Genomic DNA, 18,970 nt, shown 5'->3' with positions numbered 1-18,970 from the left:
AGGTCACCTGAGTATGATCCTGTAGTCAATGGTTTTGATCTTTCAAATCTTTCAAAATCTTTTCTTTCAAATTGTAGGTTTTGTTTTCTGGCATCTCTGCTAGAAATTAACATGTGACAATCTACTATTTATGATTACCTCATTTTGCAAGATGATACTATTTTCAAGATATGAAACATACATGACAGTTACATAAATAATGTTAGATTGGTCTTTATCAGGTTTACACTAGAGTAATTCTGCTTACTTCAGAGAAGTTGGAAAAATTTACACCAGCTGAGAATATAGCCATCTCCTAAAGTTATCACAAATTTTTGTTTTCCCTTGATCTGCCAAACAGGGAAATAGGGGACAACACCTGTGAGTCTTAACCTTCAAGGTGACATATTTGAAATAAGTCATGTTCAAACCTTCTTTACAGTCACAGAAATTGTTGCCCTACAGCAATAGAAATAGCCTAGAAATTCAGTATGAAGGGAATTGCAGTCACATAAAAGTATCTTTTTAGCTTTTACTTCAGAATTGTCTTTGCTTTTGAGTGTTTATATTACATGCTGATGACCTTGAAAGTAAATATGCAGAGTTTTTCTTCCTTTGGATACTAATAATTTAACACCACATTTCTCTATACAACTTTATTAAATAGTGACTCTAATAGGCTGTTACCTAATACAGTATAGTTTTAGCAGAGAATGAAGATTAAAGCTCACATTTGAAAGGCATGATTTTAAATTCTATGCTGGTTTTATTTATTGTGCCCTCTCCAAAGCCAGTATTTCTTGTAAAAATGAAAATAACACTATCTTTCTGAAGTCTTAATATTATGAAAAATGAAATGGTTTATGACAATTTTTATGCTTTCACATCAAGAATTTTTCATTTATTTTCAAGGCTTAAAGTATCTTCTGCTGTGATAGCCAAGTAAGGTAACCACCTAGTGCTTCAAAGCACACAAAAGGGTACTCATCACTGGAGTTTGTGATGAATTCAGTTCTTGTCATATACCACCTGCCATGGCATGTAACAGATCTGTAATGGGTTTCTTACCTTTTACTGTGCAGTAAATGGATTGATAGATTAGGTCTGAGACCAGTGAACCATGGAATCAGAGGTTTGCTGGAAGAAGTTGATTACTCTTAAATATTATTCTTAGTCTGGTGTCAGCCAAGAGCGATGAGCTAAATTATCTGAAAGTAAGCTGGATGCCAAAATCAGCATCCTCCTCATTTATCCACCTTAGTCTTCACAACATCTACTGTATGTATTATGAAGGTTATTATAAGTGCTTGATGGAGACATTTTGTTTTGCTGCCTTTTAATTTGTCTACTAGTATTAGTTCTAATTACTAGACACTGAAGAGACTATTTCACTGTTTATTGCCACACCAAATCAATTTGTTGTGCTATGTGGACAAGATAAAAATTAGAGTGGAGTGACATGGCTATAATTTGTGAACATTTTCTGTACCACCAGAACAGGCGTAGGTTGTCTTAGCTTGGTTGATCAAGTGTAGAGAAAAACAGATGGGCCCAAAAGTGCAGAAACACAAAGTCATAACAAGGTTATAGTTCATGTATTATAAGTTGCCTTGTGTAGAAATTATTCATAGATTACCTACAATGACATAAAATTTCCAGCATGTCAATGCAACTTAATTCGAGCTCACAGCAGGAACTACTGCAATTGCTGCTGTTGTTATTTGTGGTATGGAGGGGAAAATATGTTGGAAAATGAATGTTACAGTTTGATTTCTGTTTTTTCAATGTGAAATAAGAATAGTATAACTGGTATTTTGGGGATCACAAGGTTGACATTTTCCTGAATTTACTTTCATTTAATGAGTGACCGGATTCCATTAAGTATAATAAAGTACTTTGTTATGCTAAATTTCCTTTGACAGTTTGTCATAGATAGCTGATTAAGTGTAGTCCACATTCATGTTATCATCAGCCATACTCAAAAATGGCCTCATGTATAGCTAAAAATTTGATATAAATGTTCACTGGACAAGCATGGCAATGTCACAAGTTCTAAGAAAAAGTGTATATAGGCTTAATTTTTTTTTTTAAATTTGTGTATTTCTAGCAGATAATATTAATTAAATTTTAAAAGCTAAACAAAGAAAAATATTTATGAAATACGGTCAAGTCATGTAGGGGTAAAAAGTCTGTATTAGCCATTGAAGCCATAAAAGCATGATTAAATACGTGTATGTGTGTATATATAAAATATATATCATATTATCTTACCAGCCATCTTAAAATTCCTTATTATTGTTTGCCATACAAATACAGACTATATTAATAGTATATTTAAGAAGTTATGCCAAAACTTTGAATGTAAGAAGTACTAATTTTCAATACATATGTGCTGACATATGAGTTAAAGTTAGTTAATATTGATGCAGAATTACTAGATATCAAACAAGCAACTTCAGGCAAATCCTTACACATTTTTTTACCACAAAGTTTTGTGTATCTGAGAGAGATTTCACTTGTAATGAACAATGCTCAGATACTACTGCACACCAGTCAATTGCAACAGCTTGGGCTTTTTAAATCTTCAGTTCCAAGACAGACACTGCCATTGTCTGTCAGGTTTTTCATCCATCTCTATTAAGAAATACCAGAGAGGCTTAAAATCAATGTTTTACTCTCTGCTGTTTACAAGGTAACGATTATACTTTAATTATATAGACCTGTCTGTATAGTAACATACTTATGTAATTAAAATTCCCACAAATTCAATAGTCTAAAATAAAGTTAAACTTTTCCTCAACCCTGGATGTACAGACCGACTGAAGAATGGGGTGCTGGAAAGCAGTGCCAGGGAAAGGGACCTGGGCTCCTGGTTGATGGAAAGCTGGGTGTGAGCCAGGAGGGACATCCCTGTCCTGGGGGCATCAGGGACAGCATGGCCAGCTGGGCAAGGAGGGGATTGTCCGGCTCTGCTCTGCCCTGGGGCGGCCTCACCTCAGTGCTGGGGCAGTTCTGGGTGCCATGATACAAAAAAAAAACATTGAGCTGTTAGAGAACATCCAAAGGAGGACAGTGAGGATGGAGAAGGGCCTTGAGGGGAAGCCATGTGAGGAGCAGCTGAGGTGCCTTGGTCTGTTCAGCCTGGAGGAGACTGAGGGGAGACCTCACTGCAGTCACAACTTCCTCATGAATCCTGATGGTGTCCTTGATCCTTTTCTTCTGGTTTTCTCAGTGGTGAGGGTCCCACAAAACACAGAGTTCAATGGATTCATATATGTTCAGGCCAGGTAGGAATGCTCAGGTACCTCCCCCAGGGAAGAAGTTTGACACGGTCTCTTGCAAGAGACTCTGGATCTGTTGCATCACTTTGCCTCACGTGCAGTCCTCTGGTGCAAGGCCTCAGGAATCAATATGGGGGACACTTTGGGGTCTTTGATGGTTTATGACACCTCCTCAGCTGCCTCTCACATAAACATCCCATGTATGTGGCCTTCCTGGGATCCCGCTTCTCTTACAACTGAGCCAGTTTGTGTAAGAGAAGATTGGAGTCATGTCACACACCCAAAAACTCTTGTCCTCCACCACAAACCCATCCAGAGCTGATTCTGAGCACAGCTGCTGAGTTTGGCTTTCTTTGTGGATATATTCTTCTCCCTCCAACCTTGTTTACTTCTCCCTAGACCTGAGATAATTGGACAATAGTATCACCTTTATCTTACCTCAGGATCCCATCAGGGGGCTTAGCTCACAGTCCAGTTCCCATCAGGAAGCACATTAATGTGGGGAGTGGGCTTTAGTAGTGGCAGTTTCTTTATACAATTTTGCCATAATGGGCAAAATCCTAAGTTTAAGTCTTTAACCACTGCAGTCTGTCACAGAACTGCGTGCAGCCTGAGGGATATATATGGTACTTTCAGCTTTAAACCATGGAAAGGATATTTAGAGGGTATTACATTTATTTTAAAATAATTTTCCTGTCAGGATAATATTCTTCATTAAGAATTACTGAGAGACCTAAACTCTAAGGCCTTTGTGACTGCTTTTCGATTTCAGGAACTGACTAAGAAAAAAAGATAAAAGATATTCCTGGAGTAGATTTTTTAGCAGAGATTTAAGGTGAAGGGACTTGTGCACAAAAATGTCCTTGACAAAGGAGAATTGCTGAGAGTGGAGAGCAGGAGGAATGACAATTAGTTACAAGTATTTCATATATAAATATTGATATTCAGAAGACTGATATACATGATCATATTACCATGGAGGAAAAACAAAGCAAGTCTTTGGGGTGGGGGAATATGTTTGGTTGCTTTTTAAGAATCTAGACATCCAGATGAAGCAGAAAATTGTTTGGGGCATTGTTTTTTTGAGCTGCTTTAGATTTCTGCATTCATGGGGGAAAAAAAGATTTTTTAATAAAAATGAAAGTAGAAAATATTACAAATATTTCATTGAGAAGTTTTTGAAAAAACAAGACCAAATAAATACCTGCCAAGGTCAGGTCCTGGGAACCTTGCAAGGCAACATGAAATGGTAGATAAAAAGCAAATAAAACTCTTCTATATTTAGGAAATAAAATCTTCTATACATATTTTTAGTAGCCTGCTTTAATCTTCCTCTAATAATAGAATCTTTACTCCAACTTTTTCAGAGACACTATGGCTCATAAATATTCATGAGTTTAAAGGAATTACTTAGAATTTGTTTTAAAGTCAATATTGAGTCTGCTAATGAAAATGGCTCAGTTAATTAACTAAATGGCATCCTAAACTGAACTTATATGAAACTCTTTTGTACCCTGATTGTTTTTCATGAAGAAATGATGCATATAAATCAACTTTTCCTTCTTACATTTTAAATCATTCTTTAGTACATGCTCTAGGCATGGTGATTTTGAGCAGATCAAACTTTCTGAACAGTGGCTGTAAGAATTTCTGTTTCATGTAATCATCTTACAAGTGCTATGGAATTGTAAGTTATGATTTATCAATAACTCTGGATTGAAGCTTGCATTAAATAGTTGTTATGACTTCAGTTATTTCTTTATTATCCAGGTCCTCCCTTGGATGATATCAAACCTGCTTTCAGTCCAATTATGCTCTGGGCTGATTGCAGTATAATCAGTCACTGTTGCTTCTTTTCCTAATATTTCCATGTTTTCAAAATGCAAGAAGAAGGTGCTGCTTGATTTACATTTAGTAAGCAAAGAAATTAATACAGAAGGCTTCCTCTATTCTTCATACAGAATACTTTATTTTTCTCTATGCTAGTAATTCTGATTTTTTTAAATCTGTCACTATCAGGTATTCTATATTTGGAGCCTATTTTCATGAAGTCCTTTGTATATCTAAGTGACCCTCCCAAGGGGGCCATACAAAAATAACATTTTTGAAAGTCTTCACAGATATCCCACAACATAATTTTGCTCATGTTTATTGCAGCTTATCTTGTTATGCATATCAGGATAGCTAAATTTTAATCTACACTCTGATTCCTCAAAATAAAGCCCATTTATAAGTGCTGACCTCTCAGAGTTTGGTGAGGCAGATAGCAAGAAAAAGGGGTACTATTGTATTGGAGGAAGAAACTGACATATTTTCATTGCTGTTAAAATATTGGAATTTGGGATTTCTTTGCTCTCCACCTACCACAAAAAAAATTCTTCATATTCTTTTTTGGAAAATTACATGTTGGAGAGATGCATGTCCTCATCTATATTCTCAAATATCTGGATAATAATTGCATTGTTTTCTCTTTGGTCATTTCAGGTAAACAGGGGAAGAGATTGATTTGTGAGAGAGAAATGATGTTTGAAATCAGGCATCAGTCACTTGAAATATAATATGTACAAGTAATTTCAGTAGCTTTCCTTACTTTTATTTATAATGAAGTCTTACTAGTAATATAAATCATGTTAATTAATTTGCAATAGCATTTCTGAATTCTGCAAAATTATTCCCCAATATTTGATATTTCTTACTTACTGTCTCTCCCTAATTAATTTCAACTTTTTCATTTTGAGCATTGTTCTTGAGTTAAAAGATTGAGCTGTAACTCCACAACCATCATTTTAATTGATATTGCTTTAATTCAATCTGCCTTCTGGAAATTCATAAGAATTAAACAGAATGGGCAAACAGGGTGTGATTTTTCATCAAGTGACATACTTTGTAAAAATCCTTCCTCCGTTTGTACCTGTTATCATAAGAACTGATATTCCTTTCCATCTTCAGAGGTCTAATTCTTCCCACAGTGCGTGCACACAACTGTGTGTAGACTGAAAAAATAACTATCTAAAGCTCAAGTGAGAAATAGCAGTGGAAAATTGGAGCAAGGGAAATATTTCATGTTGCCAAGATGAGCATAGGTAAGGTTTTGCACCAAAGTAATCAGATTGGGGTAGGGATAGAATCAATATAGTACTGTGTTGTTTAGGTGACTTGTGGGGGAAAATTATGCAAGACATCAGGTTAAATGGAAGAGAAGCAAGCAATAAAAGTAATTTTAAAATTCATAAGGAGAAGAAATTAAAATACTTTGATGAACACCTAAGTTTTGAAAGTATGCAATTATTCAAATTTCAGATATTCTTGTGTTTTAAGAGATGTTACCTTTTTTGTGCCGGCGGTTTTTTTGTGGATTTTTTTTTGTATGTGTTTTAATGAAAAGAGCAAAATTTAGAATAAGTAAAATTTAACATGTGGAAAATGGTCTGATAGTTTCAGGTTAGAATAAAATTTGATATTGTGAAGACCAGTGTCAGTTGGTAAAATTAAGCACTTCTGCTGTTTCACCATTTAGAGCTTAAATCTTTTGCATTATTCTGTCACTAAGCTTCCAATTAATCTTACTTAATTAGCACTTGAACTAAAGTACAAAATTTTAGATGTATCACATGCTTTGAGATTAATGTTTTGACACGTAACATTGCTTTGATGTTGAATTCAGATTTGTTTTCATTGAAAGTATAATCCATACTTTTGGTGTTTCCACTTGCAAATTCATTTTGCATCTTTGGTTGCAAACCAAGGTGTATTGTCAGTGTTGATCTATTGTGAAATAAAGGCAAAGTTGAAAATGTTTAATTTGCACTGAAAGAGATAACCCAGATTTTTAGAACGATGTTCCAACTGAAGTTACTTTTATTCAATTCATGTTTATATTTGCACCGTGTCTTCCTTGCCAGTCTGTAGCACTGCTTCATCAGACCCTGGGGAAAGCATTTCATGTTTGCCCTGTTTTCACTTTGCTGCTGGTGTTGCCTTATGGCCACTGTTCCTATTGGTTGTTACTTTTAGACAAGAATTCAGCCATCATCTGATAAAACTTCACAGTCTTCCTTAGACAGGAGGGAAAGACATAAGGTACCAAAGGGAATGAAAGTAAGTAAACACTGGATAGTTACCCCAAGACAAGTGAATAAAAGGAGGATGGGGCCCAAAGCAAAACATGTAAAAGAGAGTATTGAAGTGGGACAATAGCTGCTGCTCATTCCTCCCTGGAGGCATCCAAGAACTTCTACCAACTCATTCAGAAAGCCCAGAAACAGCAGCTGTGGGACTGCTGTAGCTCCCACCAGCATTGGAATCCCACCTCAGGGGTGCATCTCCTGGAGTTGTGAAGAGCAAGCTGGAAGGACTGTGAGTAAAACAGCAGGGAAGATTCTGGAGGGCCCCATCTCCACATGTACTCCTCTGCCACAGAAAGGCCATAAATCTGAACAGCCAGTCATCATGTCCATGCCCATTACTCCGTGGAGGTTTTCCAATTTATGCTTCTGGTGAGATGCAGAATTAGCTCAGGAAACAAGCTGTCCCCCAGGAGACGGTCTGCAACAGTACCTTGGCTTGATAGGCAGACTTGTAATTACCTTAAACTCATCAGGGTCTAATTTGATTAGCCAATTTGATGGCTTTATGCCAGAGTTTACAAAAAAAAAACAAACAAACCACAATGGGCTGGCAAATGAAATCCCTGATAACCAGAATCTAAGGCTCTGATTCTCACATAATGGCATGTGACACATGGATTTTACAAGGAATTGCCTTGTTAAATGCTTACCTTTAGCCCTAACCTGATTTGGTGAAAGTTTTTCATTTATTTGCTGTTGTTCTTTTTTATCTCTCTGGTGAAATTAGATTACACTACCACATATAATCAACAGATCATATTTACATAGATTTCTTTATCTTTATCTTAAAAATATTATAATCCTATATTTGTGCTCTAATTTTAGAGCAGGAGACAATTTGTAAGAAGAGGCTGCATTTATTTAAATTAAGTTTGCCTCTCATCATAGGTGGGATAAATAAATATTTTGAAAACAGTGCCTGAAGCTTATCACCAAAACTTAATCATTCATCTTCTGCTGTTCTGGGTGAACTATGCCTTAATATATAATTGCTAATTTCCCCCTTTCTCTTTCTCTCCCTAAATCCTCTGCAAATTTTTCTTTCTCTCTCCTGTATTACACCCAAAATACTTGATTAATGTTGTTTGGAAGCACATTACTTTAAATTTCAGATATTCAGAAGTCAGCTTGGATTTTTATCTGCCAATGACTACCTATTTGCTTTCAATTGTATTTCTGTGGAACTTATTTACATTAATATTAAAGCTAGTAAACATTAAAGATTAACATTCAAAAGTTGTAAGAAAGATGAAACCAATCTTGTATGAAATTAGGCCAAGGTCTGCATAAATTTTGAGTTAACACATAAGGGAAATGAATGCATTTTTAACTGTTTTCCTTTTTTTCTAGAGCCATTCTGGAAAAACAGATTTTTAATTTATATTTTAAAATATTAGGAAGATAGTAAAAGTAATTTGCTTCATGGATCAGTCTTTATTATATAGGATGTTAAAAGGTGTCTATAATGAACAATGGAAACAATGTAATATATGGCAAATCAACTTCTTGAATTACAAATACCCCTTGCATACAGTCTAAAAAAATCACATGAAGGGATTATGTAGAGGAATTATTTTAGTACCTACAAATCAATATTCTCACACCAAATTTTTAAAAAACCCTATATGCCATGAGACAGTTGTGTTCCTTGCATTCTCCCAGCACCTGGTGGTTTGTTTATAGTATCACTCATTGCTCACATGACTGAATTTGCATTTATTGTCTTCTGAAAAATTTCAGGGATTAGAAGTACAGAGACTATACTTCTGTAGCTAGGCAATATGATAGTAGTGCTACCATTAAAGCTGCTTAATTTACAGGGGATGTATTTCATACTGTGTGTCTCAGAAATGTCATGTTTTGCCACTTTTAAAAGGGTCATTTTGGTAAAAAAAATATACTTAAAAATGAACATTAGGAAACCTTACTTTTTATTATATGGAAAACTAACCATATTTCTTGGCTGATTTAACTGATGGACCACTGCCCATGCCCTATATTTGCTGTTTGGTTTTTTTTGTGTTTTTTTTTTGTTTTGTTTTGTTTTTTGGTTTTTTTTTTTGGTTTGTTTTTTCATTTTGTTTGGGTTTTTTGTTTGGGTTTTTTTTTTTTTTATTGTTTTTTGTTTAGGAAAGTACAGATGGTTTCTCCCCTAGTGTATGTTTGCAGTGTTGCCCATGGTGTAGAGTTGTGACACCTCACCTCTCTAGCTGTAGAAAACAGTCTGAGAAGGACAGCATGGAGCTTTGTGTTGGCTTATTTATTGCCAGCCTGTTCCTACATTTACTCCAAGTGCTTCAGAGATGGATTTGAACTGTGACATTCACTGATTCTTAATTTCTAATATTGTTGGCATAGAAGAATGTGCTTAGTTAAAACTCTGACTGCTTTGAATGTAAATTGGAGAACTAAGTTGCCTGATCTGAATTGATGATACATTTCTTCCTTATTTGTCTTCACTGAGTGCATCTGTGGATCCAATTGGCAACTCAAGACACCTTATAAGAAAACACATGCTTATAAATATCTACATTTAAGATGTCAAGAAAGGTTAGCTATAATTACAGTGATCAATTTAATGTTTTCAATATTTTCCTGATTAAAAATTGAGCTTTAAAACAATTACTATATAGAGACAACATTTCTTTTTTACTAAAAATACTGAAAAGCCTGATGGTAAGGTTTGATTTTTTTTTTTTTAATTTCATTTTAGGTTTTGTATGTGTGTTTTGTTTTTTTTTACTGGGTTTTTTTAGGACAGACTGTGTTTCAACTGAATTGCAAGATACCAGCCATAGTAATTTGGTTGTTGGATCTACTCTCTCTTTCCCTTCTTCAAGTATATAAAATATTTATTTTAACATTTTATATAAATGTATATATGTGTAGCATTCAATTATTTTGTAGTTTGTTTGTGTTTTTTTTTTCACTACAAAAATGGCTTCCGGTATTTTTTCAGGTGTCCAAAGATCTTCCAGAAAAACAAAAGGAAATAGAGATTCTGCTTCAGGATTTTGTTGAACTTGATCAACAACTAAATCAAGTGATACTGTGGATAACACCTGTCAAGAACCAGCTAGAGCTTTACAACAAAGTGGGTCAGCCAGGAGCCTTTGATATTAAGGTAAATTTTCCTCCATTTCACAAAAGCATTGGGGTACTTAGTGGTCAAAAATTCAGTTGCAGCATCAGCTGTATCGTGTTTATTAATGCTGTAACTTTGAGGCAGAAGTCAGCAATAGTTCCCAGAAGTTCAAAGCTCTATGAATTAAGGAAACCGTTTATTCTTTTCTGCTGAATGGTTTCTAGTGAGAGGGCTGATTAGAACTAATGATTCCAAGATGATATATAAGTACAACCTATTATTTTTGCCATATTATATACATGAAAAAATAGCCCCAAAAGCCAATGCATCACATTTTAATATAAAGTGAACTAAAATTCATGATATCAGTGTTGAACCATTAAAGCTATTTCATTAAAGCTATTATGACTATATGAAAATCAGAACATTTAGGATAATAATGCAATTCTGATATTGCAAGGAAAGGTATTTAACTGCACAGATAACACTCCAGAATCAATAAAGGAGATTATAACTGTGAAAAAAAAATTGTAATCTGATCTTTGATATATATTTAAGTAGAAAAAAGATCTCTGTGTATGGGTTGACTGAGGCTAGAGGAATTCATGCTGAAAAATACTGTCCAGAATCAACTGGCCTGCTGGGTATAGACTTAGATCTTTGGCCTTGATTTTTATCTATGCATACATGGTGTTCAAATAAACTGAGGAAATATTTAAAGTACAATAGATAATCAAAATCTCTCAGGTTATAATTTATAGTAGCTCACCATCTTGTTCACATAGGTGAAAATTAAACAGAAGACACTGAGTTTTGTTTTGTATCAATTTGATGGTGCAATTTTTAGCAGAAAATAAAAAATAATGTAAATATTAAAAATGTTCTTGTCTTCCAAGAAATGAAATAATACCTGCTCCTGAAGACATATGGTTTTGCAGAGCATGTTTATTAAGTTTACTTTAACTTAGTTTCTGCTGAGGAACTGCTTTAATGTCCAGACACTTTTTAAGCCATACAATGGCGTTATATAAAACACTGACTCTCAAGTCCTGTTGCAGTCCTATAATTGACAGAATGAGTTCAGCAGTAGCATTCATTCCCTTTCTAAAGGATAAAATTAGTGTAGCTTTTTGCAAATGTCATTATATGTACTGAATGACTGATGGAATTTTGGTTTCAAGAAAACTAACTCCTTATCTCCTGTAGTTTAACAAAAAATTTTAGGTGATTAAAATATTTTTTCTATTTTGTTCCTGTATTTCTAGAATGCTTCCACCATTGAATTTTATATAAAATGGAAAGAGGGGTAAATTTCTACAATTTATAGGACTATTGTTTTCCATACGTATTGTGAGTGAAATGTTCTGCTCAGGTCTTCCATCTTGTGGTGATGTGACTAGAATATTTCTGAAAACTGGTTGCAAGAACAGGAAAAACATGAAAATTAAAAAAAAATTAAAAATCTGTAGTCCTGAAATGGAAGGAGGAAGTCATGTATGCCTTGAGAGGTGGGGGGACAATGAAGAGCTCCAAAGAAACTGAAATACCCTTTCTCTCTGTGAAAGACTCCACCATATTTCTTTCACAGATAAATTTATATCACTTTCCTGTAAAGGTTGACCAGTTTTGGTTGTAGGTAACCTAGCTATGATTATAAGGGCTTTAAGTATTATAAGGACTACTACTATTATAAGGACTGTAATCATATAAAGTGTATTTGCTTCTTACCTGCATGTTGTCTATGTGGATTGCTTTTAAAAGACATAGATTTTAGTTCTTTAAGATGTTGAATTAGGTTTATCCAGACTGTAGGTTTCTTTTAACAGAGAGAAACGTTTACATTTAAGACAATTTATTAATTATCTCAAAGCAGATTATCTCTGAAGGCAGATCCTCAGAACCTTTTCTTAAGATTTAGCAAAGACCATTAATAACGGGTTGAGTTAAGAATGAGTAGATATAATTGAAGAAAGCAGCCTATTCTCTCCAGCCATTAAGTCCTCTCCTGACTCTTTTGTTTTCTAATCTGTTTTTGCAGAAAAAGTGTTCTAAAATTAACATGAGTAGGTATAAACTTTAACTATTGTATGGTTATTGATTTCTAAAAGCAACAAAGTACTGAATGTTAGAAATCTTCTGACCTCAGAAGCAGGTTGAAATAAATTATAAGAACATATGGAGTTGGATAGGTAGAAGAGAAAGAGGAAGTGGATATGTGTTTATTTCAAATATATTGCTGAGATATATTTAGCTTGCCAGCAATATTTTGTTGAACTAATATACCTTTTTAAAAGCAAGTTTCTTTCATGTTTACTTATATTTAGCAAATTTCAATTATAGAAATTTGTGGTAGCTGAAATTTAAGACTGATACAAAAAATTAAAATGCATCTAAAATACCAATTATCAATATTTGAATGGATTTTCCAGAATACAGTGATTTTTTCTCTCAAAACCATAGCAACCATTGCTTCTGACATGCAGTTACAATCTGAAAACTATCATTGTATTTTCTTCCACAAATCAAGGGATATAATAAATGCAGGTCTTTATCTGATATTCTGATTTAACCTTTTAAATGTTATTGATCTACATAATACATGCATGATAAATATATAAAGGACAATATCTGGGAATTTCACAACTTGCATTGACAACTTTCAATTTCTCTGAATTAATACCAGTTTAAAAGTTCGTAACTTTTTTCCACCTGCAAAAATCAGCTATTTGAAAGAGATGAGAAGTCCCTTAGATTAACTTAGAAGAATAATTAAATAAAATCTCCAGCAGTGTTAACCTTTAATGGTGGCACAAAAGTAATTATATGAGAGTAAAAAAGGTGCAACCAAAGGTAAAATTATTACATGTTGTTACAGAAAACTTGACAAAATGAGACTTTGAAGACACAATACATAACTGGGCTTGGCTACAGGTACTACAGCTCTTAAATCTACATCTCTATTAGTAATTATGAAGTGCCCAGGACCATTTCTTGGCCTAGAGGTTAACTGGTGTAGCACAGCTTGCATCCTTTCAGCAGCACTCCCACTCCCCCAAAAACCTGATTGCATCCAAAGTGCCTGTTGCTGCATCTGTGGCTGGTGCTGATCCCCAACCACGTCTGGTCATTGCCTCAGACCTTGAAGTTTGTCCCATGTTGAAAGCACAGCTCACAATTTAATGGTGTGGGTAGTTATGCTGAATAACTTGAGCATATGCCCTCTCCCTTTTTAGTTCATTACTTCTGTCACCACATGCAAAATCAGGGAAAGATGAAAATTATATGAACATAAGAGTTGTTAAGATCCAATTATTGAGAGATGTGTCTACCCAAATGGAGGTGCAAACATGATCATATGCTGAAGTCAAAAAATACAGATTTTAACTGTAAAATGTGAGGTAGAGAGATAGAATGAAATAGAAAAGAGAGAGGGGAGAGAGAGAGAGAGAGAGAGAGAGAGGAAAAGAGAGACACAGGTTAGGCAGAAGATAGGCACCACCCATGGATCCAACACTGTCCTGTTGGTTTTCCTTCACCATGGGCATTCGATGGTGGGGGCCCCAAGTTCATTTAAAACTTTTCACTATTGAAAGACTTTTGCAACCTAAGGAGTTGGTTAAAGGAATTGGTTAATTGGTCATCACTGGCTAAACAGTTCGTGGTTCCAGATGCTTAATACCTGGTGTTTCCTACACTGGAATCCTAAAACATATGAAAACATACATAGAGGGATGGGCTCTTTCCTCCTTCACAGTGATGCAATTAGAAAACAGAATAGAAGATGCAGACATAAGGAGATTTGACAAGTCCAGCATGCTCCTTGGCCACCCATGTGGAGTAAGACCTTGTGGTGACCAAGGTATATACCAGGTGATTTCATAGTCCTACAGTCCCTGGAACTTTCTGTCATTTGAGGTTTTGGGCAACATGTTAGCTTCTAAAGTATGTACAAATGTCAGTTTAAAAAGCAGCAAAATATGTTAAGAAAAATGTGAACATTTTTAAATTGTAGAAATGGTTTTTTTTTTAGATATTCAGTCCCAGAAAGCATAATGTATTTTGCAACAGTATTTGCTATAAAATACATTTCCTGCTGATTTTTTTTTTTCCTTTCAGCTCATTCTGCTATCATAAATCTACACTTAGTTCAAAGAATTACAGTATGGCTCAATAAACCCTAATATTTTATTTTATGCCATTATGATTTGTCTCTGTAATTTTCTTGGCCACAATTAGGACCCTCATCCTCAGTTAAGCATGACAAATTTTAGCAAATTTGGTGTCAAAAATCACACTCATTTCTCAATACATAAGAAATGTATGTATTGAGTAATAGTAGAGAAAGGATTCTTCATTCTCAGGATCCAGAAAGCCTTCACTTATTATTTTCATCCTTATTTACAGTTTTTCTTCTATAAACTGTCAAATATATATTTTTTTAATTTAAGAAACTATCCAAATAAATCAACATTGAAATGCATGTTTGCAGGCTACAGATGTAAAGAATTAGGATAGATCTTGGTTCTTTGTGTTGAATATTTTTTACCACATTGACGTGATCATTTCCAATAATAGCATAATATGTAGCCTACACCTGTGAAATACTCATATGCATGGAGAAAGCATGAAATCTACATATATAAGAAGTCTTGACTCCTCTGCTACTTGAGAGCACTGGAACACTTCCAAGTTTGCAGTGTACCAGCTTCTCCTGCATGTAGGATTTATTTCATATTGTGCCTTTTACAACTCTGGTTTCCCAAGCTTGACAGTATGACTCTGTCTAAGTTTGTTCTTTGACCTGGGTTTACCCTCATTCTGATAGCTATTTTGCATGATTTAGTATTCATACTTCACCAGCTTAGATGGTATCATCATGAATTTCCAATTTTACAAAATGGTGCCAAGGAAATAGTACAACAGTTGTTTACATTATAGCATGGTAAAAGATTGGAGTACTTAACAGAACAGTTCTGTTTACAATACAGCTTCTGCCAACATTGGTGTCTAAGCTGTGGGTGTTGCAGCCACAGTCAGTGGATGCAGCCATGGCAGGAGAACCTTTCACAAATTACATGCTGAAGTTCAGCTCTTACTATCTGATTGTTGTTTACATGCTGGTACTTTTTTTTTCTTCTATCAGTAACTTCTCTCAATACTATTGACTATGTAATGCCTTGATTTTCCTGGTCCTGCTTTCAATCCATGTTGATCAACTTGATTTTTCTTCCTCTCTCAATAAAAAATCCGCAGCTAAAGATGTGCATTTTCTAACTCCTGCACATTCAAATACCATGGTTTTGCTGGTTGTATTGCCTCAATCTTTATTCATATAAGTAAACCTGAGTCCTAGGAAGTGATGGCTGCTTTTCAACTCTTAATGCAACCATATCCCCTCAGTGCAAAGCTAAGGCCCTGCAGGATAACATGGGTGACATTAAATACAGTCTGTCAGTGAAGGAATTTTGACATGAGGAAGTTTTATTTAGCATTTTCAGATCTGCCTGGTTCCTGACCCTAGCAGCACTATCTCCAATTTTTCCTTGCTTCTTGGGCTCTAAAAGGATCACCTTGCTTCTTTCAAGTCTGTGGCAATTTCATAGTATTTTTATATACATTTCCCTGGATACTTCTTTGGTATTTTGGGCTAGAAATGTGTGGGATAGCCATCTAACAGCAGGAGATAGTAGATTTAACAGCAGAGAAAGCTGTGTATCAATTACTGAAACATGGCCATCCATGAACTAATAGAATGGTATCCCCCTTCCCTGACCAATATTTTGCCAGGTATTCTTTTTTTTGTGAAGAATATTAATATTAAAAAGAGCCCCTAAAGCCCACAAATGTTGCTGGGCTGTTAAAATATTCTATGAAACATTTATACAGAAACAATTACAACTTTTGCATGCGGTATGGCAATCCTGCAGCTAGCTTTGAACAGTCAGCAATTTGTCATCTCTGCACAGAATTGGTGTAGTTGGTTCAGTGTAAGTTCAGAAGATACTACTCTGGTCATCCAGTCAGACCTGCTTTATAAAGTCATCCTTTCCATTTTCTGGCTTATTTTCTGCTTGAACTGCAACACACCTCTCTCAAAAATAATAATTTAAAAATCCCAGATAAAACCAAACCAGCCAAGACTGGTTTCTAATTTCCACATATGAATAGTCATCCACATCTCCTGGTAAATTACTTCAATGGTTGAGTTAAAAACCTGCACATTTTTCCTCAGCTGAGTTTATTTAACTCTATTTCTCTGTCACTGCTTTGTTTGCCAAACTAGAGAAAGGTCCAATACTGTATTAATAAACAGTAATTAATTTCTTTCACAAAACTTATTTGTTCACCATCAGTAGTGTTCTAATTCAGACAAGAAAGCAAATATGGAATATCTAATTAGTATGAGTTCAAAAAACAATTATTGTAGTGGTCAAACAATTATTTTTTTTTTGGTCCTGAAAATAATATGGTTATCTTTAATCACAAGCTTTTTTGGCTAAGTCAGATAATCAGTCTAAGTAGGTGGAAAATATTGCTATAATGGAAGTCATAGTCGCTTCTTCATTGTCTCCTTAACGGGACATTTAAGGACATACATGAGCACTTTGAAATCTCTTTATTCTGATCCAGTCATTCAGATTTAATATACTTAAACCTTTTAGGGATACGTTATTCTGAACATGTGGATATAGACCTATACTTTACACTTTGAAACAGCTTTGCCTACGGCATCAACAATCTGTGGAGCTCCAAAGTTATGGCTCAAGGAAGTTGTGCAAATACTGACCTTTATATCATCCTACTGACTGCTCTGTTGAGATTTGTTTACTTCAGTTGCAAGAAAAAAAAAGGGGAATCTTGGAAGTAATGCTGCTCTAGTTGACAGCATAAGAAAATCTAAGCAACTTTTTTTTCTTGATTTATCCCGGTTTTCTTTTCCTCTAAATATTTATTTCTTGATAGTCCTGGTCAATCCCAATTCTGCGTATGAGAGTACTCCAAGTCACTGAGAGTTTTGATTAGAGATTCCCAGATGTCTTGCTTACAGGAAGAACCCTAGAAAGCTTCAAAGCATGGTTAAATTCATACTGTATTTCAAAGAACAGAGTGAGAATAATAGGGTTTTCTTAAGTATATAAAAATCAAAATAACTGGATAAGACACACCAGAAGTAAAAGCTTTCTTATTACAACCTACTCCAACTGTGACTAAGATAAAATTAACATTTTGCAATCTGTTACAGTCAGGTTGCACTTTTTAAATGTAGTCCATGTAACATTTGTGGTGTGCTAAGGCTTTAAATGGGAGTTAATACTTTAAATGGGAGTTAAAAGCTTTGTTACAGCCAAAAAAAATCCAACTTCTTTGTATTATGTATATAGTAAAGATGTTTTATTGTGTTGTGATGTAGTCAACAAGACACTATTAGTCAAAAACAATTTTAGAAACCCAAAAAAGAATGTAAAGAATGGCAAGTATGTTTGTAAGCTAAGAAAAGCTTAAAAATAGGCTAACGCTTTTATGGTTTTAGTTGCTCATAAATTTTAGCTGTTACTGTGGATTATTTACTTTGTTAGTTAGTGTTTGAAATCTAAGGGTCAGTACTTTTTATAGTCAAATAGTCAAAGTAATCTGAAAAATTTAAATTCACAGATTTCTTCAGCCTTGCTCAATTAACATAATAAAACTTGTTTTCTTATGCTCTGCAGTTGTGCAGTCCAGAAACACCTTAGTTAACCTAGAAAAGAAGTATCTAGTACCTCTGATAGCTTTTATTACTGATAGTTATTACTGATAGCAATCTTCATTTGATAATATTTTCAAATTTTTTTCCCTCTAAAACATTCTAAGTTTCTGAGGCAGTGAGATTTTATTTTGTGAATTCCTACTTCAAATACAAAATTTTGAAAGGAAAAAAATGCTGTAAGATAAATTGAACAGTAATTTTTTAGTGTTTAAAAGAGTTCTGGAACATACTCTAATCTTGCCAAAGATTAATGTATTTTAATTTTAGGTTTGACTAGTGTAGTCCAGAAAACAAAGGATGAATTCTATATTCTATATATTCTATATTTTAAATGTCATTTCACCTTCTTAGTTGTCTATTATATTCTTAAAATCAATACTTTTTGATGGTAGAAATAATCTTAAATTAGTGTAAAAGGTACATTAACTAATTTGGGTCAAAGTGTACATAAAACAGAAGCTTTTTTTTTTTCTCTCGCTTTTTAATTTTTCTTCTTTTTTTTCTTTTTTTTTTTTTCCTTTGGTCACTGGCAGCAAATGGAAAAAGTACACATGAAACATCGTATAAGGAAATTAAAATACAGATATTTACCCAGCCTTATTTCATATTCTTCTCTGTCTGTTTGAACAAGCTTCACAGGGTAGTCAAGGCAGACATACAGTAAACAGTGTTTAGGTTTTCTTCTTTTGCATTTCTGGACTTTAACAATATGCATATTACCATTGTATGCACTTACATGGAGCCCATTTAC

The 18,970-nt window shown here is 34.4% G+C and overlaps 1 protein-coding gene across 18 annotated transcripts in view; it reads left to right on the top strand.

The window, feature by feature from the left end:
- DMD (dystrophin) overlaps positions 1-18,970 on the top strand; it is a 1,148,985-nt gene that overhangs the window by 776,664 nt on the left and 353,351 nt on the right. For all 18 annotated transcript variants that reach the window (XM_077781657.2, XM_021553010.4, XM_021553014.4 and 15 more), the window contains one exon: positions 10,347-10,511. In XM_077781657.2, coding sequence (XP_077637783.2) covers positions 10,347-10,511 — 165 coding nt within the window. The remainder of the gene's footprint in view (positions 1-10,346; positions 10,512-18,970) is intronic.

The sequence above is a fragment of the Lonchura striata genome, chromosome 1 (assembly GCF_050655825.1).
Source record: "Lonchura striata isolate lonStrDom1 chromosome 1, ASM5065582v1, whole genome shotgun sequence".
Lineage (NCBI taxonomy): Eukaryota > Metazoa > Chordata > Aves > Passeriformes > Estrildidae > Lonchura > Lonchura striata.
This window is presented reverse-complemented; position numbering and strand designations above follow the sequence as displayed.